Source organism: Littorina saxatilis, linkage group LG1 (genome assembly GCF_037325665.1).
Source record: "Littorina saxatilis isolate snail1 linkage group LG1, US_GU_Lsax_2.0, whole genome shotgun sequence".
NCBI classification, from domain to species: Eukaryota; Metazoa; Mollusca; class Gastropoda; order Littorinimorpha; family Littorinidae; genus Littorina; species Littorina saxatilis.
Window position 1 is genome coordinate 47,059,344 of NC_090245.1, and position 23,732 is coordinate 47,083,075.

The following is a 23,732-nucleotide window of genomic DNA, read 5'->3' on the forward strand; positions in this document are numbered from 1 at the left end:
TCATAAAACGATCCAAAATTACTTTTATTTTATTCTTCATCATGTTCTGATTCCAAAAACATATAAATATGTTATATTCGGATTAAAAACAAGCTCTGAAAATTAAAAATATAAAAATTATGATTAAAATTAAATTTCCGAAATCGTTTTAAAAACAATTTCATCTTATTCCTTGTCGGTTCCTGATTCCAAAAACATATCGATATATGTTTGGATTAAAAACACGCTCAGAAAGTTAAAACGAAGAGAGGTACAGTAAAGCGTGCTATGCAGCACAGCGCAACCGCTACCGCGCTGAACAGGCTCGTCACTTTCACTTCCTTTTGCACTAGCGGCGGACTACGGTCATTGTGAAAAAATGCAGTGCGTTCCGTTTCATTCTGTGAGTTCCACAGCTTGACTAAATGTAGTAATTTCGCCTTACGCGACTTTTTTTTTTACGTAGATCGAGCGTGTTTGTGTGTGTGTTATTTCACATTGTTTTCTTTAACCTTTTGTTCTTCTGAGGCGATCTGTGGTCATTGTTCGTGCTTTATTTGTACTCAGTGTTGTTGAAAATGAAAGATTTAACCCAAAAAATCATTGCTGGCAATTTGAGTTTGGATAACTTTGGTAATGCATGGTATCACACACACACACACACACAATTCATTCACTGTTATAGACGAACAGAGTCACCTATTACCTTTTCAATACCTTTATTTAGACTACTTCTACACAATAAATGTATCTTCTCTTTTGGCAATGACTGCCACACTACCTAACACTGACAAGGGAGGGATTACAGGACACTTTGGCTGAGCAAAAACAACAAAGGCTGCAACACGTTTCACAGAGTTTACAACCAAAGGGGAGTCATGATTTTTGTTTTTATGGTGTTTTTTGTTTGTTTTACTTTTTTATTTCATGGATCAGATCAAAGACTATTTACTATAGACAATACATATTTGACATCACATATAAGGGGATATATCTTCTCTATATGTACACGAAAAGCCCACAAGCTGACAAAGTAAGGTCAGTCTGAGTCCGATGAATAAACCTTTTTTTCCCCACCAAGCACAAACTGTAATATGTTCAATAGTTATCTTAATTTTAACAATGTATATTTTTTTTGCTCAAACAATATTTTTTTCTCAAAATTGTGAGCGGTGTCCAAACCAAATTCAAAAGTTTATTTTTTTGAGAAGACCTGCATTTGTTAGCAGAAAATGTGAAGAATAGGAGTATCAAGAATACAAATCAACAAAAACATTCATGAATCCACCAATATAAATGAGCTCATGGTTGGCGTTTCAGCTGAAAGAGCAACACACCCACAATAACAGCAAAATCGACATTTGTTTTCCATTTTCATCATAACACAGCTATCGCAGAATCCTCAAAATAATCAAAATCAGTGCACATGCGGGCTTCAAGATTAATAAAAGTATGCAGACTGTACAGTGTAATAAACAGAGAACGATTCTCTCCACTGTCACTTTTATGCTGTTCCGTGTGGTGTGATGGGCTGCTCCATGGTGACAAAGTAAAGTAGCTGCTGTAGTAAACAGTGTAATCAACAGAAAACAAATACAATAATTGTTGAAGATCAGGGAAGAACAAATTGCAAAACAGCACACTTAGCAAGCACCTAGTAAGTTTTGGTACATTATGTAACTGCCCCCGATCTGTAAAAAATGTGTAGAACAGTCATGTTTTACTTGGTTTTAGAAAATAACTCAGGCAAAAATGAGAACTAGCTGCATATACTACGCGAACTGAGTTGTGGTGAACACGCTATAATTATGCAGCAGAAACACAGCAGATGCACGAGGGTTGAAAAAAGCCAACACGTGCATCCACCAGATTAAAATTAATAGCGATTAGGTATTTGTGTCTCGTTTATTTTTGTTTTAATGTTCAATTTGTCAGGTTTACAAACCAACCGCACTGGAAAATACCCTATTTCACTATAAAGAATAGGGGAGTCAGTCCCTAGATTATATAGTGAACAGTAATGTGTTTGTGTAGGAGTTGTTTGTTCCAAAATTAATATGAAAAATATGATAGTGTTGTAAACGCTGGGATCTAATTTAAATGTTATCTCTCAAAGTCTTCAATTTTGTGATGTTGTGCAAAAATCATTCAGCAGAACAACCTTCCTCAAAGAAAAAGGACAAGGCGAACAGAAGATACTAATATCAAGACAAATCATTGTACCTGTGTGTGATTTAATTCAATAACTCCCTACTCGACCCCTTACGCTTTTGAAAATTAATCCCTTTAAATTTGAACGCCAAAATGTGTAACAAAGAATGGAATGTCAAAATTGCACCGAACATGTTTGAACTGCACATGAACAAATGATGTAAACACAGCCTTTGTTTTTTATTTATAAAAAAAAAGAAGACATCCAATGCACAACCAAGATAAAGAATGTTGACTACAATTCACAAAAGGTAGGCATCAGTAATGATTAATTGTATTTTTAATCATTTTAAATGTTCAGTGAAAACACATGATCGGATGATGTTTACCCATAGACACAACCAATGCTTTGAGCCGAACTTATGAGCATTTTGAGTCAGCATACTTCAATTCAGTACCTTTATTTTCTTCATCCAAACAATATTGTTGAAGAAAGCCTGATAGTGGTTTGTAACATAACCTTTATCAGTGTTTGCCTCGCATGCAGTTTGACTAACTCTGACATGTTAAAAAAGAATACTTATGATTGCGTACAAGTAATTATGGATTTTTGTGGGCATGTAACCTTTATTAACGTGGATTTTGTTTTCATACAGTTGCACGAATCGTGTAAAAAAAATGGATACACTACGGCCGTAAGTGTTCTGATGTACGCTCAATTAGTTGAACAAAAAACCACAAAGATTATGCGACTACAGTCCCTGTAACAAATCAACGCCAATATTACTTTGTTTAAAACACGGCAATGTATAATGAATGTACTTGAATTCGCCACCAAACTGTAAAACAAGTTTTCGTCACAGCAAAACCATTCCAAACACCAAAGCTTGAATCGAATCTGTGGCCGCACTTACAAAGCTAACATTTCGTATGCCTTAAACATTGCGTATGCCTCAATGATAGCGTATCCATAAAAAATATTCAAAGAACAGAAGACAAATTAAGTCTTCCTACTTCTCCCAATATCAGAGAGCTTCTTTGTTTTTAATACGAATCGGATGTTTTTGCATTGAAACGTTAGATCAATCCACTTCCATCACAACTCACTTGCAAAACCGTGTACTGGTTTTTACTTGCACAGGTTTATCATTTTTCCCACACACCACTGACAACTGAAAACGTCAGAAATGGCAGTAGGGTGTAGCGGTTCAAGTTTGGAAAAAGTCAATGAGAACTTAAGCAGACTGGCACAGTTATAAGCATCACTTTTTTTTTTGAAAAACCAATGACTTGCACATACTCATACAAAGCACAGAAATACCAAATATCACATACGTGTATAACCTTTCAACAGGATAATCACAGGGGGGGAAATTGTTCACAGAAACAAATCGCAAACAGGAGGAAAGACAACCAAATGCAGCAGAAGCCAAGGAGTTGTCGGACTTGTGGCCGTCTCTTGGACAGGAGGCAAACAAGTACAGCAGAAACGGAAAAGAAACAGACGAGCATAACATCGGGTGACTTGAAGACCCCAACATATTACAGCAGCTTCTGGTGTTTGCATGAAACGATGCTTGGATTGCAACTGCCGTTTCTGAAAAAGAATAAGGTATTTCCTCTTTTTACATTGTCAAACACATACACAATCACAATATATATTGGCTGACCCTGTGCAGAGCTGGAATGTTTGATTAATTTAATTTAAAAAAGGGACACAAGTGTCTATATTCCAAATTAATTATTTCTGTCTCTGTATCTCTCTCTTGCTCTGTCTCTTTTTTTCCCTCTCTGTCTTGTCTCTTGCTCTCTCTCTCTCCCGGCCCCTCCCTTCCAACCCCCCTCCCTCTCCCGTCTCTCTCATTCCCTCTCTCTCTTTCTCTCTCTCTCCCGGCCCCTCCCCCCCTCCCTCTCCCGTCTCTCTCATTCCCTCTCTCTCACTCTTTCTCTCTCCCCCTCACCCACTCTCTCACTTTCTTTGTCTCTCGTGCGCTCTCTCCCTGCCTCCCTCTCCCCCCTCTCGCCTTACCTTTGCGATGTGCGTGGTGAGATGCAGACGACAATGACGTCACTCCCCGTTGACCGCCGGCTCGCTCTTCTCGGTCCCTCCGTTCTCCCCTCCCTCCGCCTGCTCCTTCTCGGCCGACTTCTCCGGCTGATTGGGGCGTGTGGGGTTGGGATTGGAAACACACTGATCACCACATCGCTAAAGGCACAGTCACGATAAGAATTGAATAAAGTCTTGTTTAAACCAAAGGCACAGTCCTCCCCGGGTAAAATATTTGACACACGATCTCAGATCTAGCCAGACGTGTACATGGGATACGGCAACTCCTTCACTTAGACACTTCCCACAAATCAGCAGCATGTGGGTTGTTTGAGCAGAATAGGAATTATTTGTTGAATTAATTTCTTGATAGACACTAGTAGCCATGCAACTGTGAAATTAATTCATACAAAATTCTCTTATGAAGCAGTCAGGATGTAATTTTTTGTATTTTTTCAAGTGAGGGGATGTAACTAATGACTTATTCTGTGTAAGAGCCTAGCAAGATTTGAGGTGATGAGCCAAACTACACGCTTTCACGGAAAGGAATATCTGCACTGTCTAGCATTATGAGCGACAAATATTCTCATCAAACAAGCCAGTTCAAATCCCTTTAGGCTCAGTTTCAATCCCATACAACTTTACTACAAATTGTCAAACGTTTAAAATGTAAAGGAAGTTGGTTAAAAAAACCGAAGGACTTAGATTTAGGATTTGCGCCATACAAGTATTTTCATTATTATTATTTATTTTCATGATCAAACTGTTTAAGATTTCAGACTGATATGAAAATAGGAGGAAGACCTGAAAAAAGCTTTTTTAAGTTTTGAATTTGGTTGCAAAATGTTATTCATTGTGATGTTTGTTTCGTGTTTCAAATCCGACACTGCAGAACTATTGTCATAATCAATATTGAAAGGACAATACAGTTTTTTAATCTTGAATCTGAATTACCGAGATTGAATGCTGCATCAATCACCATAATAATTGTTTTTAAATAATAATAATAAATTAAAAAAACTGACGACTCAGACGGTTTTTACCTTGGGTGCAGGTTCCTTGCTAGGGTCCAGCAGAATCTTGCCAATGTTCTTCCTGTCATGAAGCTTCTGCATTCCCTCACCCACCTGAAAACACAGCAACGATTCCTTTTGTTCAAATCATACCGAAATCGTACGTAGCAGCAATGAGAAGGGGGAATGAAAGTCTGAAGACATAGATTGTACATGATGCGGATGTTAACAGTGCGGTAATAATTATTGAAAGTAAAGCTTTTTCTGCTGCCTTTTTGTTTTGTTTTTGCAACTACTAAATCAATGAGAGAAATGTTTCAAGAAAAAAAATCAAACATGAAAAATACTGCCCATTAAGGGACCTGCCTTTATCAAACAGACGTTGTCCAAAAATAAAATAAAATCTCGCCTTGAACAAAATATGTCAACAAAACGTTCATTTGGCTCGATTAACTAATATAATCCATTGAATGACGCCCAGATGGACTGAGGGATGGATTGAGAGATGTTTCCCAACTGACCATTTATCAACTGATTGGTGTATGGATACATAGGCAAATATATGGATGGATGGATGGATGGGTACGGGTGGATGGAATGATGGATGGGATGATGGATGGAGTTGGATGGATGGATGAACGGATGGATAGACTGACTGATAGGTTTATCGATGGAAAGACAAATGTTTCCTCAGTTTCTAACTCCTAGTGATTGGTGAATTGACAGTAAAATAAGCGTCCTCTCAGCGTCGAGCCCTATGCACTCACGTCCTCAAAGGCCCAGATGGAGTCGATGACGGGCCTGATCTTGCCGTGGCGATACATGTCCATGATCTTGTCCACCACGGCGCGGACGTAGGCGTGCTGGCCCTGGCGGAACATCAGGCGACGGAGCTGGAAGCCGCCCACGCTCTTGTTGTCGTCAAACAGCTTGATGGGGTTCACTTTGTCCACCTGCCACCACTGTACACCACACCGACCACAGTCACTTACAACTTCTTTCATTTCTCGACTTAAAGGCACACTCCTTCTCATCGTGACAGATCTGGCCAGGTTATTTTACAGGAGGTAAGACGATCCGTCCACTTGGTCACACACCAAAAACAAACCGCCTGAGTTCTCTCTAAGCAAAGTCGAATTTTTGTGTGAAATAATGTTGTAAAAGCCATAAGTGATTTTTGAGAAATTTACTCCAAACAAATTCCAACTCACAACAGCAAGCAGCCCGCGAGTTGATTTTTAGCATGTGTCCAAGTGGAGCGATGGTCTTATCCCATGTAAACGCCTGGCCAGATTTAAGATGGTTATAATCGAACTGTTTTCACGAAAAGGAGAGTTCCCTTAAGTGTCTAATCTTACCAATCTTAACAAGTGGTGAGGCTGAACATGCATGATAACGCTTTTTAAAGACCTTGAAACTTTGGAGCGCAAACGTAACACTTGGGTGATGTTTTTGTATAATTTGTTTAAAGTGTGGACTCTTGAGATAAGAACAAGTCGCGTAAGGCGAAATTACTACATTTAGTCAAGCTGTGGAACTCACAGAATGAAACTGAACGCACTGCATTTTTTTACAATGGCCGTAGTCCGCCGCTTGTGCAAAACGGAGTGAAACTGACGAGCCTGTTCAGCGCGGTACTGGTTTCGCTGTGCTGCATAGCACGCTTTTCTGTACCTCTCTTCGTTTTAACTTTCTGAGCGTGTTTTTAATCCATACATATCATATCTATATGTTTTTGGAATCAGGAACCGACAAGGAATAAGATGAAATAGTTTTTAAATCGATTTCGGAAATTTAATTTTGATCATAATTTTTAATTTTTAATTTTCAGATCTTGTTTTTAATCCAAATAGGACATATTTATATGTTTTTGGAATCAGGAAATGATGTAGAATAAGATGAACGTAAATTTGGATCGTTTTATATAAAAAAAAATATTACAATTTTCAGATTAATGACTAAAGTCATTAATTAATTTTTAAGCCACCAAGCTGAAATGCAATACCGAAGTCCGGCCTTCGTCGAAGATTGCTTTACAAGAATCTCAACCAATTTGATTGAAAAATGAGGGTGTGACAGTGCCGCCTCAACTTTTACAAAATGCCGGATATGACGTCATCAAAAGTATTTATCGAAAAAATGAAAAAAAAACGTCCGGGGATATCATTCCCAGGAACTCTCATGTCAAATTTCATAAAGATCGGTCCAGTAGTTTGGTCTGAATCGCTCTACACACACACACACACGCACAGACACACACACACACATACACCACGACCCTCGTCTCGATTCCCCCTCTATGTTCATTTAGTCAAAACTTGACTAAATGTAAACAGTCACAAGTAGATCGACTGCAGAACTTCAAAAATCAAGAATCAAAAGAAAAGAAACGCAATGATCGAATCAGTTGATAAGCTTTCAAATAAAACTAGATTGAGTTGAATTAACTTTTTTAAAAACTGCACAAGGGTACACAGCGGTTGAAGATATGACTATCGAGCATTTGAGGAATGAGATTTGTTTTTGATTTTCGTTCTTGTTTGGGTTTTCAAACAAGATTGGACAGGCACTCTGAAAAAAATACAACTTTACACGGAGTACGACTCTTACGTGTCTTATTTAAATAAGAGTAACATATTGAGTATTTGAACTTTCAAGCGATGTACTAGCAGAGTAGCAGATCATGTAGATGAAATGCTGGAAGTGAATAGTTTTATTCTAAATAATGAAAACAATATCTGCAGCGTCATTTATACATCATTTAAGACTAAAACTTGTCAAATAAAAGTTATTCTAAAGAACTTAACATTTCAGAGCAGTCTGAAGGCTCTATTTAACTGACCCCAACGTTCAGGTATGATTTTAATGCACATAAAATAAAACGAGTGCGCCACTGACAATGTGCATGAGAAAACAATTGCAGAAAATAAAATAAAAATATATAAGTTGCCAGCTGTTCTGTAAACGAACAGTTGGACGATGAATAATTTGTTGGAAGAATGACTTCCGCAATACGTACATAAACAAATGAAATGAAATGTGTGGCAAAGCGAATCCCTCTCCAGCAAAGATAAAAACCAATAAAGCAACAAAAAAACTCACAAATAATTAACCAGGATAAAATTAAGTAGATTCAGCTTACCAAATTGGTATTTGCATGAACGAGAACTACTCGATCATTACAACAAACACCCTGTTACAACAAAGACAACCAGTAACATTAAGGCTCTGCTCAGGCGATTAAAGAAACTATTGGAAATGTTCATGCGATTTGAACTTAACAAACTTGACTACTGGTAACATCCAAACATCAAGAGATGGTTGTACGGGTAGGTTGGCCAACAAAAGTACAACCAATTATCTAACAGACGTCCTAAAACTAACAGAATACAAAGAATAGATTATATGTTTCTCATTCAAAAACAATCGCGGAGTACGTCTACAAATGCGGCACTCCACTGAAAGCGTAAAACTGAATAAGCAAAAACCAATTTCAGGAATCAGAAAAAGACCCAACACCTTTTGACTGATGTTAAAAGAAAATACCCGAACCATAGACATTACTGACTTTGCACATTATTGCACTATCAACATCTCATATCGACCGACTATTTCTTTTCATTAATTACATTTCTGATGCTAATATTTTTGTCGAGTCTTTCAACACTGACGACTTGGGCAAAGGAAAGTTATTTTGTTGTCATCAGACCATATCTTTTAGCTCCTAATTGTGTGAAAGTATGAAAGCTGCTAACTACACACAAAATATATTTCTTCTCTTGAAGTATTACAAGTCTTAAGATACCTGTCTTAACCAGTCATGTGTTTTCATACTGTCAAAAATGCACAAGATGCTGTAGACAAATTTACAGTTTACAGTTTGCTGCATACGATTTTTACTGTTGGAAAATAAGAAGCTCTGGATAAAAAGGGAAAAGTCCAAAAAACAGAAATAAAAACTCCCACTTTGGAATAAGTGAAAAAATAAAGGAAAACAGCAAACTACTAAACGTGAAAATCCTCAGCTGAATCTTACAACCCATAGCAATACTATACTTACCACAATGTTGTCAGGCATATGCAGCTAGCCAGAGTAAAACAAGGGACCTAGTGTTACTACTTTAATCCAAATTAATCAGTTCATTAGAAAGAAGGAGTGTTCATCCTTCCGTACAGATTAATTAGGTCATTAGAAAGATGGAGGAGATAGGAATGGTTGACGGAAAAGGATCATGGGGTCATATACATTCTGATACTAAAGACTCAAATCATGAACAAAAATATTTAACGGCTTTTATTCTTTTTCAAAGCATTTCATTTTGAAATCGAGTCTGCCATTGAACCATTTTGTAGATTTACTACGGTATTAGGTATGTTGTTAATGTGTTATGATTAAACCTCTTTGTAGCTTAACTACGGTACTTGGTATGTTGTTAATGTGTTAGTCTCAAACACCAATACCTGATTCCCTACGGGATGCCTACTTAAGACTGGCTACTGAATCATTTCCTATAAAACCTTCACTAAATGTAAAATGTATACACAAGAGCAAGGTCATGGGGGAAAGGATATGTTGCTACTCACCGATTTGGCAAAGCTGAAGAAGCTTTTCGTTTCTCCAGTGACGATGTTTGAGGACCCTGCAAAACGAAATAGCTTGTGTCTTTAAACAGTACTTCATGTGCTCAGGCAATAATAAGATGAGTATTTGTTTGTTTGTTTGCTTAACGCCCAGCCGACTACGAAGGGCCATATCAGGGCGAATAAGATGAGTATCGGAACTCAACATCACCTTTGGAGGCAAAGACCAGTCAAACAGGATTGAGAATGTAAGAGCTATTTTTTTTAGCCCTATAAAAACTGTTATGGGTACACATGCAAAGGTTCCCAAAAACATACAAGGAGACAGCAGCAGCCAAACCCTATCACAAACAGAACTCTACAATTCACAGTTGTCAGCTACGTAAAAAACGTTGAGCTGTAAATAACTCGCGCTCTTCAACGACCGTTATTTCAACCCAAGTCGGTGCAATATGTGCATTGGTATACACAATGTTATAATTCTTTGATTTAGACCTCACTCTATTCCCAGTTGGATTGCGACTCACTAGCTTCCTTTTTTAATTGAGATATATTTGAGCCTCTATTTCAATATATCTTGTTGACTGCTTCTCCAAGCTTGTCTATGGCTCAGTACGTGTGCATGTCTTTTTATCTGCAGCATTGAGACAAATTCCTCTAGATCTCTGGGCAATTCACTATTCTATATTTTGTCTTTTGCTGAAAGCCAAACTCTTACCTGTACTGGTGTAGAAAACGTTATGGAAAAGATTGACTCTTGTTTGTTCTAGGCCCTATTAAGTAAAGGCGGTTGTGCACAAATAAAGTGAAGGAAAGCAAAGATATGGATATGGGAATTATTAATACTAGTGACAAATAGTGATTAATACCTATGTAACAATGTGCACTTTTAGTGCCCTTACAGACTTTCTACCCCATAGCAAGTGCCCAAACAGACTTTCTGCCCCATAGCAGACGACACGAACTTCTACAACGGCTTCTTTACATTTTAGCGGCGGCCATGTTTTATGCCGGCATGAAATCTATTTTTAGATTGATTGAGTTGCACGTGCTATTTTATGCAATCTAAGCCCATATATTACTTTCAGATGATGATAATGAGGGGATATAGACATTATGTTGCTGTATGTTTGTGCTTAAGTACTTTTTTGACCCATGTTCCTTAAATTGCATTAATGTTCAATCAGCTTTGACCCAAACTTTCCACGCTATCTAAATTTTAGCGCCCAGTAGGCGACGTCTGGAATTCCTCTATTATCTCCATATTTGTAACTTTTCCATAAATCTAACTGAGTTAAGGGCATAAATAAATGTTTAGATTAAGGTAAAGCAAAGTTTTCATCAGTTCGACCGGTGTCACGCTATGTGACGTCACGCGCGTCATTTCGACGACCTGTGTTTTTTTGTCAAGTTTTACGTCACATAACTTGTCATAAGTTCCATTTTACCACAAGTATGTCACATGTATGGGAAGTTCAGGAGTTCGTTTTGCAATTTAGTGGATTGTATTTGGTGCAGGAAGATGGTTTACTTTAGCAATCATTATTTTGCTGGGTTTCGATCGTTAATTGGTCATTAATTCTGAGTAATTAATCGTGATTTCTTCTTGATCTGGACTTCCAAAGTTATATCTTATAACATGATTTAAAAGTATTTTTCACACTGGTTTTATAGCAAAAAACCGATTTCAAATGTATGCATTTTTCGTAAAGTTATCAGCTGTCAAAGATCCTAAAGAAACACAGATTTGGCTACCATACGGTTCTAGACAGCCGTTCGGGGAATATTCGAGACGCGCTTTCGGAGCAGTCCGCGTCAGCAGTATAAATAGCATCCCGGTACCAGCATAAGTATTCAGTCCATCGTTCTACTCCGCTGACAGCTGACCGCTCGCTGCGATAGACTTATAGCCTTGATTTCAGAGTATTGTGCTAGACCCAGGAAAAAGAGGCACATGCCCGCTCAGTTAATTTAGGGTAAAGAGATCAAGTTTTGATCCAAATGTAGATCGGTTCGTTGTGCACCCGTTTTGATGTCGGCAAAGAAGGGTTGAGTTCACTGTCATTGCGTGCTAGTTCCACGTGGGGTTTGTAATAAAACAATGAACCCCGCCATCCATTCTGATCGAGTTTGAGAGTGAGAGTGAACCTCCCCACACCTAAAATACTGGCAACTTTGACAAAATAAGTAGCCTTCTGGGTTAGGGAAGTCTTCTGGGTGGTGTTGACGCTGTAGAAGCAGCAACACAGTCGTCCGTGGTTATAGCAGCAGAAGGAGAAGTAAAACAATTGCATGCTCACTGATTTTGTAAAACAAAATCGAATTTTTCAATGGTGTGACTTAATTGTGATTGGCTCACCATACAAGAGGTATTTTCCCATAGGTTTGAGGACGCTGATGCCTCGGTTGGTGTCCTCTCCACACAGACAGTCCAGCACAATGTCCACACCGTCAGAAGACACTCTGCACACACAACCTCTTCATCAGTATGGTACAACATTGCTGTCAAAATTGTCGGAAGATAGTTCGGGGCTCCAAAGAGGTTGCCCTCAGTCTGTTTACCATGTGCATCTACTGAAATACATATTTATCACATACAAATTTCCTTTTGGTATCCGCGTATGTTTATTACTTGCGTTCTTATAGTTATTGCAAACACTTTCACAACTCTCTTAGTGTGAGCTAGGAGCTAGGGTAGGAATGTGTTGAGTCAGTACGTTTGTGACACTTCGGGAGTGTGAAAAACACTCATACAGTCACTCACTTCCTGATTTCCTGCACATAGTCCACGTTGTGGTCCAGGAGGTGGGTCACGCGGTCCTTGATGCTCTCGTGCTTGTGAGCTGACGCTGTGCCAAACACCGTCACGTCTTCTACGGTGCTACACAGCTGTAGGATGGCCTGGCCCTGTGACAACATAACAATGACGTCATTATGAATGATGTGGCAAACGCCGTCTCTCTTCTATGGTGCTGCACAGCAGTAGGCTGGTCTGGCGCTGTGACGACATAACAATGACGTCCTTATGAATGGCGATGCCACGTCCTCCATAGTGCTGCACAGCTGCAGGATGGCGTGGCCCGGTGACGACATAATGACGTAATTAAGAATGATGTGCCGAACACGTCACGTCTTCTATGGTGCTGCACATGATGATGGCCCGGCCCTGTGACGACATAACCCAACGTTGGGATGGCACAATTCTGTAGGCAATTTCAAACGTGTTCAAATCAACATTTACCATGTGGGCTACTTTTGCTAGTAGAACTATGTACTATGTCACACAGTGTTGAAAACAGGTTACGGAAAGATTGTTCAAAATTGGAGCACTTCAATTATTAGAGTGCAGTTTTACCAGAAACATACACACACCAACACGGTGCACCCCCCTGCAGCTAAAAAGGAAACAAAAGAGATGAATAGTTACTTGGAAATTTGGTAAGATGATTTATTGGCAATTTCTTAACTCAGATGGCACCAGATAGCACCATTTTGCTTCTTCGGACCTTCACCTTGACGATCACAACAGCCCAATGCATCATTCAACTCACCACGCCCCCGCCAGCGGAATGGAGGAGGATGGACTGGCCCTTGCGGAGGTTGGCGAGGTCGAAGAGCAGGATGTAGGCGGTGACGTAGTTCATGAGCAGACACGCACCGTCCTCCCAGCTGACGTTCTCGGGCAGCTTGTACACTGAGGTGGCCGGTACCGCCACAAGCTCCGCCCACGCCTTGTAGTCCGACAGTGCGATCACTCGGTCACCCACCTACAAGGAGAAATTGTGGGTGGTTTTTACACCCCCGGTATAGGGGTGTGTATAGGTTTCGCTCGATGTGTTTGTTTGTTTGTTTGTTTGTTTGTGTTCGCATATAGATCTCAAGAATGAACGGACCGATCGTCACCAAACTTGGTGAACAGGTTCTATACATTCCTGAGACGGTCCTTACAAAAATTGGGACCAGTCAAACACACGGTTAGGGAGTTATTGGTGGATTAAGATTATACAAGGACTTATAGAGGGACATCTTAATGGTCAAAGGGAAATAACCATTCTCACTCAGTCACTGCCACCAACTGAGAAGGTTATTTCCCTTTGACGGGGGTGTTTTTCCTACCTCGGAGGAATTTCTTGTTTTTGTCGTCCCTACAGCATATAGAGGGAGAGTAGTGGACACCACCCTCATAAAGCTGGCCCGAGAGTAGTTGAGATGCTAACATCTCGCTCCCCTTTACCTTTACCAGCCGAGACGTGACTCGTGCAAGTTTTGTTTCCTTTCTCAGTTTACAACTTAACATGGGTGTTTTACAAATGGGGGTACATTTACAGAGGCTGAGAACAGACAGTCGGAGAAAACAGCGTCTTCAATTGGGTGTCCTATAAGCGGGTTCGGTTTCACTGTACTTACATTGAAGCCTGTGGTGTTCTCTCCCAAGGCCTCCACCAAGCCAGCGCACTCAAAGCCCATGACGAGGGGTGGCTTGGGCACGTTGTCAATCACACCCTGTCTCAGCATCAGGTCAGGGAAGCTCATCCCACTGTGAACAAACAAAATTACGCTTTGTGATTAAATTCTGTTGCTGTGGACCGCTTGAAACTGAACAGTAACTTTACAGAAAAGAAACAGTAAGTTTGATGATCTGATTATAAAAGAGCGTATGAAAACAGGGACATGTGGTTGTACTGCACACATACAAAAACAGGACAGGGTGGAGACAAACACATGCTTCTCTTCGGTGCCATGAGATACAAATATGTGCGCTTGCTTGCGTGAGTGTGTTTAATTGTGTGAGTGGGGGGGGGGGGGGGGGGGCGGCTGCTTCTTTTTAAAAATAACTTTCTGCAATTCGTTATAAAAAAAAAAAGTGTTACTCATTTTACTGACTTCTCTCTCCTTATTGAATCGACTCAGCCTTCACGTGTTTGAACACTTACTGTAAAATGCATAAATGTACAAATACAAGCATAAAGCCAGGGGAATATCGTCCTCACACACACACACACACACACACACACACACACACACACACACACACACACACACACACACACACACACACACACACACACACACTTTGACACATTTCATAGCTCTTACGGCACTCCCTTCGGGACAGCATAAAGAATTGAGGAGACATGGTTTCAATCTTGCCTGGCTTTCTGTCGTGCGTTTTTGTGACAATGTATAAACAGCCCCAGTGTTCGGGAATCGGTGCGTGCGTTTTCGTTGTTTTATGGCGTTGGCGCACGCTCAAGACCTCTTAGCAAAATCAACAAGCCTCTTCGGGCTGTACGTGCTCCGGGCGTTTACATATAACGCTCGTATCTGTGTGCTCGGGGTTCAGGCCCTAGGAAAGATCGGGAATGTGTTTGATAGTTTGATTCGGTCGTGTGGACCCCTGCCTTGTCCCTCTCTTTGTATCTGTATGTATGTTTGTCCGTTTCTCTCTCTCTCAGAGCTCTCTCTCTCTCTTTCTCTCTGAGCTCTCTTTCTCTCTGAGCTCTCTCTTTCTCTCTGAGCTCTCTTTCTCCCTGAGCTCTCTCTTTCTCTCTGAGCTCTCTTTCTCTCTGAGCTCTCTTTCTCTCTGAGCTCTCTTTCTCTCTGACCTCTCTCTCTCTGAGCTCTCTCTCTCTCTGAGCTCTCTCTCTCTGAGCTCTCTCTCTCTGAGCTCTCTCTCTCTCTGAGCTCTCTCTCTCTCTCTCTGAGCTCTCTCTCTGAGCTCTCTCTGAGCTCTCTCTCTGAGCTCTCTCTGAGCTCTCTCTCTCTCTGAGCTCTCTCTGAGCTCTCTCTCTCTCTCTCTCTCTGAGCTCTCTCTCAGAGCTCTCTCTCTCTCTCGTTATGAAAATGTATGTGTGCGTGAGTTTGTGCGTGTGTGCGCGCGTGCGTGCATGTTACGTGTGTGTGTGTGTGTGTGTGTGTGTGTGTGTGTGTGTGTGTGTGGGGTTGTATTCATCGTTAAAGCGGGTGTCAGACCATAATAACCCCGAATTTAAAACAGTACTGTCAAAACGGTTAAAACGCAGGTTTTAATGTCTATATCATGTCACTGTAACAGCGGGTGCCACACTACAAATTACATCAGACACAAAACACATCCACACAAACCTAACCAGCGACAAAACAAGCCTAACAGCCAGTATATAGATCTGGTGTAAGTGTCACAAAACACCGGACGTGCATGCATGCAGTTGATCGCGTTTAAATGGCTGTTCATTGAGCTCAACACATAAGTTCGCGCTCGACCGCCCCTAACAGGTTTAGTTATGTTTATCACTCGGATTGCGTATCGCAATAACGTGGTGACACCTGACGCTCACAGCTATCTGACTCACACAATGTTCATAGTGTTGACGCGCTACGCCGGCTTTTTGTGCCAACAAGTCTACGAATTGCACGTGCTACCGCAGCGAAGGTAAGGCAGGGTAAAGACAATGCATACCTCCTTGTTACGTTACCCTCGCACTTATATGTAAGACAAGGTAAGGTAAAGACATTGCATATGGTCCTGTGAAGTTATCCTGGCACTTATATGTATGCCAAGGTAAGGTAAAAATCAAAACTTGACTAAATGTAATTAAGACATTGTATACAGTCCTGGACAGTTATCCTCGCACATATATTTAGGACAAAGGTAAGGTAAAGACACTGCATACGGTCCTGTAAAGTTATCCTCGCACATATATGTAAGACAAGGTAAGGTAAAGACATTGCTTATGGTCCTGTGAAGTTATCCTCGCACATATAAGTAAGACAAGGTAAGGTAAGGTACTTTAATATGTGAGATTACCTTCATGGAAATTCGGGTTGATTTTTACTGTGGGAGAGAACTAATAGGCACTGTTACGAAAACTAGCATAACAGGTCTACGGCGTAATTCTTAAAAGCTATACGGAACAACTGCTGCAGTGGTGGGAACAGCTGACAAAACTATCAGTTTCAGTTTATAGCTAGAGACAAAAAAGGAAAAACTTGCATTTGTGGTATATTGTTATAAATGTGTCTGTGTCTGTTCAAGTTTCTAGTGGTTTCGTTTGCCATCGTCTCAGTTGCGGCCCTATTCAGGCTCTGTGCGTGCGTGCGTGCGTGCATCTACACACACACACACACACACACACACACACACACACACACACACACACACACACACACACACACACACACACACACACACACACACACACACACACACACACACACACACACACACACACACACACACACACACACACACACACACACACACACACACACACACACACACACACACACACACACACACACACACACACACACACACACACACACACACACACACACACACACACACACACACACACACACACACACACACACACAACACACACACACAGACGCGAATTGATATCAAGCCAATTTTAACGTTACCGTACCTGTGCACTTGTTTTTAACTCAAACACAAACATTACAAAAACATAATAGAACAACAAACATCCTAACCCCTAAATAAGACGCGCTGCAACGTGGCCTTCGACGAACAACAAGCCCACATTTTAATCACCTGGTGTAAAGCTGAAGATTAACCTCAGTTGTGTTTAAAAAAACAACCTTGCATTGTGTCAAGAAGTAAGGTCAGAATGATCGATTTCTATAACATAGTGCAACTGACAAACTACAGTCTGCTCCATGTAAGTGCAGTGAGGGTCATCTCCCAACGATACATCATGGCTCAGCTTGCACACAGCGTGTACACATGTATTTTTGAGAAGAAAAACGCCAAACCCCCCCCCCCCCACACACACACACCTTCGTGACAGATGATTAAAATCGGCTGATATAGAAATGCTCAGATAATATAAGAGCGACAAAGATTTATCAGCAGGAAGGGGTAACAGAGAGAGAGAGGGGGCGTGGGGACAAACAGAAAGAGAGAGAGAGCGAGAGAGAAAGAGAGAGAGAGAGAGAGAGAGAGAGAGAGAGAGAGGAGAGAGAGAGAGAGAGAGAGAGAGAGAGAGAGAGAGAGAGCGAGAGATGATTGATTGATTCATTCATTTATTCATCATTGATGATACCGGCATGGTTGGCCTGGTGGTAAGGCGTCCGCCCCGTGATCGGGAGGTCGTGGGTTCGAACCCCGGCCGGGTCATACCTAAGATTTTAAAATTGGCAATCTAGTGGCTGCTCCGCCTGGCGTCTGGCATTATTGCACCCGTAAGTTGTTCTTACTGTAAAAGTAAAAGTGCCAGGACTGGTTGGTCCGGTGTCAGAATAATGTGACTGGGTGAGACATGAAGCCTGTGCTGCGACTTCTGTCTTGTGTGTGGCGCACGCTAAATGTCAAAGCAGCACCGCCCTGATATGGCCCTTCGTGGTCGGCTGGGCGTTAAAAAAAAAAATAAAAAAAATCATTGATGATGATTCATGCATTCATTCCTTCATTCATTCATGGACTGATTGACTGAAGACCGTCACCCAGATTGAGAAATACAAGTGTGAAAAGTCTATACGTCAAACTTCCACAAGGTTAAGAGTGAGTCAGGCTGGACCTAGACAAAATCGAATCAATTCAAATCAATAACCTGTCAAGATCCAGACCTCCCAAGGACGTGACGGTGACAGAAAAATGTGTGTGTGTGTGTGTGTGTGTGTGTGTGTGTGCGTGCGTGTTAGACACACACGCACTCACACCCACATGTACGCAAGAGTGCCGCTCGCACGTACCCGTGCACACACGCATGCATTTATTTTTAACACAAGTATTTTCAGTGGCGAGTTGGAACGATGACAATTAAGGTATGGGGGGGGGGGGGGAGAGGGGGGGGGATTGACGGACAGGGAGTGCAGGGCTGGAGTGAAGAAGCGGGTGCGTGCGTGCGTGTGTGTGTGTGTGTGTGTGTTCACTCTTTTTTTTTATTTCAAAGAAATCAATCAAAAAGCCTCTTACTGTTAGTTCAAAGTCGTGGCTTAATCAGCTTAATGTCCAAAGTTGGCTCCTGAACTTTCAAAGATACTCCGTCTATTCTACTGCTGTTGAAAACATGGAACTTACCGGTAAATGAACTTAGTCTCCCGGGTCTTTCCGCTAGCCCTGAAGGGAGTTGAATCGCAAGAGTTATCAAAAGAACTCAGTTCAACTCGGGTCACAGGCGGGGGTTCCGGCAGCCATGTCACGATCATTGATTTATTTAACAAAAAAGCCATTTTCTCTCCCTCTCTCTCTCCCTCTGCCTCTCTCCCTCTGCCCCTCTCTCTCTCCCTCCCTCTCTACCCATCTCCCTCTGCCTCTCTCTCCCTCTGCCCCTCTCTCTCTCTCCCTCCCTCTCTCTCCCTCCCTCTCTACCCCTCTCCCCCTCTCCATCTCTCCCTCTCAATCGCTCTGTATGACTCACAACCCCCTGTTTTGAAAATAAACGACGCAGACAATCATATTGCATGCCGCCGCTTTTCATGACACGACGTCAGTTATTAACCGATCAAACATTGATAGAAAAAAAAAATATATATAAAAAAATAAAAAAGCAGCATCAAGGTCACACACACACACACACACACACACACACACTAACAATCACAAACCACACACACACACACCGGCACACCGGCGCGCGCACACACTCACACTAACAACCACAAACAACCACAAACCACACACACACACACAAACAATCTCACACACACACACACACACAGGCGCGCGCACACACTCACACACACACTAACAACCACAAACAACCACAAACCACCCACACACACACACACACACACACACACACACACACACACACACACACACACACACACACACACACACACCAAACAAACACCAACAAGAAAAACCAGCAGCACACAAAGAAGGTGGGCATAAATCCACCAGTGATCTGGCCACACCAGCATCGGCCATCCTATCGATCTGCATTGTGCGAGCCCTTGGCTTCGTGACCTTGACCCTATGAAGGTCACAGGACTGTAAGGTCAGCGGGGTCAGGCTGATCGTATGGGAAGTATCGATATTATATTGCCCAACGTGTGCAGTCGGCGTTGTTTTGGGTTGTGTCAGAGAGAGGGATGTTAGGGGAATCGAGAGAGAGAGAGAGAGAGAGAGAGAAAGCGATAGAGAGAGAGAGAGAGAGAGGAGAGAGAGAGAGAGAGAAAGAGAGAGAAAGCGAGAGAGAGAAAGAAAGCGAGAGAGAGAGAGAGAGAGAGAGAGAGAGAGAGAGAGAGAGAGAGAGAGAGAGAGAGAGAGAGCGGAGAGAGAGAGGAGAGAGAAAGCGAGCGGGGTGAGAGAGAGAAGAGACAGAGAGAGACAGACAGATGGAGAGAGGGAGAGGCAGAGAGCGTGAGAGACATAAAGACAGACAGACGCAGAGAGAGACAACGAGAGATTGAGACATGGAGTGAGAGACAGAGAAAGTGAGTCAGAGAGATTGAGGGAAAGAGAGATATAGAGATAGGAGGGGGGGGGGGGAGCGAGAGAGAGGGGGGGGGGGGGGGGAAGGAAGCACACAGACAGTCTAACAGAAGGAGAAGAACATAGGTCAATTGTCATGCGGAAATCTGCTTCCCTTTTATAAATGTTTATCATCCTTGCGCAATGAGCCTACGCTAGCACGCAGCTATAAGGGAATGTTTATAAACAGTGGAAGAAACGAGAGGCCGTTGGTTGAGGGGGGGGGGGGGGTGGACTTGGCGGCGTTAATAGAAATACAGCTAGGAGAAGGAAGCAGGATCGTAGTGTTTCAATCAAAAGCATCACTGACGCAACAACACAGACATCGTGTCTCGTATTTTGCATATCCTACTGTTCTTACCGCTGTGAGCGTCACGCCATAAAAATAAAAATAGAATCAAGACTGGGACACTGTTTTACAGACTGGTAATATGCATGAACAACTGGTGTATAATGTTAATACGCTCTGTTCCCACCACCGCCCTGAAATATGACTTGACATCGGCAGTACAGTGGAACACCCTTCAGCGCACAATTGTTTCCCGCGACAACAGTTGCACTCACCCTCACAACTCTGCCCAGGCTTTTACATGGAATAATTAGGCCTACCCTCCACTTGGACACATACCATCAACAGGGGCGGATCACATCATTTTTAGGGGGGGGGGGGGGGGGGGGGTTCCAAATTTCTTTTAGGGACAATTCGGCGACGCGAAGCGTTTAGTCGAGGGCGCGAAGCGTTCGAACCTCTTAAGGGGGGGGGGGGGGGGGGGGGGGGGGGGAGGGGTCCGGGGGGGGCATGCTCGCCCGGAAAATGTTGATAAAAATCAAGGAAAATGGAGCAATCTGGTGCAATCTGAGCAACCAGTTTTTCTTTATTCTCAATTAATTTTTTTTTTTTAATATTTTTTCAAATTTTAGGCTAAGGAGGGGGGGGGGGGGGGTCCGGAAACCCCGGAAACCCCCCCCCCCCCCCTGGATCCGCCCCTGATCAATCGACAACAGCCTGACTTTTGTGCACAGTAAGAATTTTTCAGGAGTTAATTTCAGCAAAAGGTTATTTAGTTTCCTTTAAGAAATTGATTAATAATACATTCTCATTCGGTACGGAGATCGTCCAGGCTGTTGAATTTTGGTACATGCCCAAGTGGAGGGATGGTCTTATCCCATACTACAAACCTGGCCGAATCTGAGGTGCCGAGTCGAAATTGTTACACGGGAAGGAGTGCTTTTAAAGACCTTCCAGAACTCGATCGACCCTTGGTTGCCCACCCAATTTCTGTTCCTGCCCGATTTAAGACTTCCCCCGAGTTTAATTCCTCGTTTGTCAGATTCTCTGCTCATAATATCCGTAAATTCAATGCCATCTTCACCCCACCCCACCCCCTCTCTTTAAGACTTGCTTTTTTCAGACCTTTTGCGGTCTTAAAGTGAAAAGAACGGGTCACTATTTTAATGGTATTCTTGATCGGAGCTAAGAGCACGTATCTTCGCAAGTATTCTTCGACCGTCGCTGGTTCGTGCTTTTACAGCGGTTTTATCCATACTGCACGCCCTGGATCGTGGAACGCCCAGTTGTGTCCACCGCAGGCGCTACACACGATTATGTCCCCCGCAAGACCAATCACATGGTAGGTGTCTCCAAATTAATGCCTTAAAATAGTAGATAAACGGACTTTCTTGTATTGAAGTTTATATCATACTAACCGGTACTTTTTTTTGCATTGGATCAGTCAGTTTTCTTACCATTTATACTCTCGTGTACTACATAAGAAGAAATTTCACCAAGACAGGTCAGAAATACTGTCCCCCACGTTAAAAATGATAACATAACACAAAGCACGGTCAACAGAAGAGATTAAATCAAATTGCTTGTCAAAGTCTAACTACTTGTGGATACTGATTTCCATTTTTAAGTTTCAGCTTAGTTAAGTTTAGACTCACGATGGGTACAAAGATCAACAGTGAAATTTGACGGGGTAAGATCCCCCGCAGCTTGGTCAAAAATGCGGGGGATCTTATCTGGTGTCTGCGGGGGACCTTACCCACTGAGAATCGAGTATCACAAAATAACGCTAGATTAGAGCAGCTTATCCGCGATGCTGGTGCCCCAAAACGCGCATACAAGTCAGCAAGGTATCGAAGATTGAAGATTGAACTGTGAGTATTAGAATAGTGATTCAATTGGTAGTTCTGGGTTAATTTGTAAGAAATTGAGACCTCTCTGCGTAATTTTCACGGACTTCGGCAGAAAATCGAACGCCACTGTTCACGAGTACACAACAAGACCTAAATACTTATAGCCTAGGCAATTCTGCTTCGGAACATCTATAATAAATAATGTGATCTGCCATAAAATACCTTCACAGGGCAATTCGTTTGCGATATATCAACTCTGCTTCCGCGTGCGGGGGACATAATCGTGTGTAGCGCCTGCGGTGGACACAAATAGGCGTTCCACGATCCAGGGCGTGTACTGTCACCCCAACAGGCCCCGAGACAGACCACAGGCACACAAAAAGATGACTTACGTGTCCTGTGTATTGTATTACAGTTCGTGGGCATGCGACTCATCGTGCTGACGTGTTTTCCTGTGCCTGTGAAACTGACTTACCATATTGGGTGGGTGTGGGGGTTTACAGCCACTTTCTCTTCCGTTTTATGGACGCCTTTTAACGTTCCCGCAAATCACAAAACCCTTAGACTGCAGCGGTATAAAGGGAGACATAATAGTGTATGGCCTGTGCCAGAGCTCCAGGTGGATTCTCTTGGCCTTTAATCCCCAACCAGTTTCCACTCCTCTTCTCAACCCTTAAAGCTTAAGAGTACCGATTTTCTTAAGATAAGTCTGGCCTTCAATCCCCGACCTGAACCCAGTCCCCTTCCCACCCCTTAAAGCTGAAGTGTATCGATTTTGTTAAGTTGACTAACATTTTGAAGTACGAGTACGAGTCCACCTTTCACTAGCTTAGATAGTGTCCCCTGGTGTGCGTGTGCGTGTCCCAAATGTCCTCCCCAAATCCCCAACTGCGAGCCCCTTTAAGGTTAAAAAGCCAGAGCTGTCGAACAACTTCTGTACCCGGAAACATGCCCCTAATGGTTTAACAACTTCTTAATATATGGCGCTCCAAGTCTTCTTCATCCTCTTCTTTTTCCCTTATGCTTATTTCTGTTCTCTCGTGCCCCATGTCTTTTTTTCTTTCTTTTTTCCTTCTGTACTACCACTCCCTCCATTTTCTGATTGTTTGCGTATCAGGTTTTTCTGTTTGTTATCGTTGTCTAAAATGAGCAAATGTATTTAGTCCGCCATCATGTTAACCTTTGTTACGTACATAGCATGATTACTTAAAATAAGCATTATATGCTTGAGTTAGTTATCCTAAAAAGTATGTATTGTTTTTGTCATGATAAAAATTGAATAAAGTTTTGTTTAAACCAACAACTTCTGTCTGCTTTCAGCCGCTGTGCTGTACAGTGCACGAAAGAATCTTTCACCGTTTTTCTCTGGATAGACGTGACATGCTCAAGATGTGCAATA

General features: G+C 42.1%; 1 protein-coding gene across 2 annotated transcripts in view; it reads right to left on the bottom strand.

Annotated features, from left to right (window-relative positions):
* Positions 1-681: 681 nt before the first annotated feature.
* Positions 682-23,732, bottom strand: part of LOC138971607 (synaptic vesicle membrane protein VAT-1 homolog-like) — a 64,797-nt gene continuing 41,746 nt past the window's right edge. The window contains exons 2-11 of one of the 2 annotated variants that reach the window (XM_070344371.1): positions 14,179-14,308; positions 13,323-13,538; positions 12,536-12,678; positions 12,131-12,234; positions 9,775-9,830; positions 9,251-9,274; positions 5,958-6,152; positions 5,221-5,304; positions 4,160-4,285; positions 682-3,727 (exon numbers count right to left, since the gene is read on the bottom strand). In XM_070344371.1, the coding sequence (XP_070200472.1) occupies positions 4,199-4,285; positions 5,221-5,304; positions 5,958-6,152; positions 9,251-9,274; positions 9,775-9,830; positions 12,131-12,234; positions 12,536-12,678; positions 13,323-13,538; positions 14,179-14,308 (1,039 nt within the window). In that variant the 3' untranslated portion in view covers positions 682-3,727; positions 4,160-4,198. The remainder of the gene's footprint in view (positions 3,728-4,159; positions 4,286-5,220; positions 5,305-5,957; positions 6,153-9,250; positions 9,275-9,774; positions 9,831-12,130; positions 12,235-12,535; positions 12,679-13,322; positions 13,539-14,178; positions 14,309-23,732) is intronic. The other variant, XM_070344380.1, reaches the window with a different exon arrangement.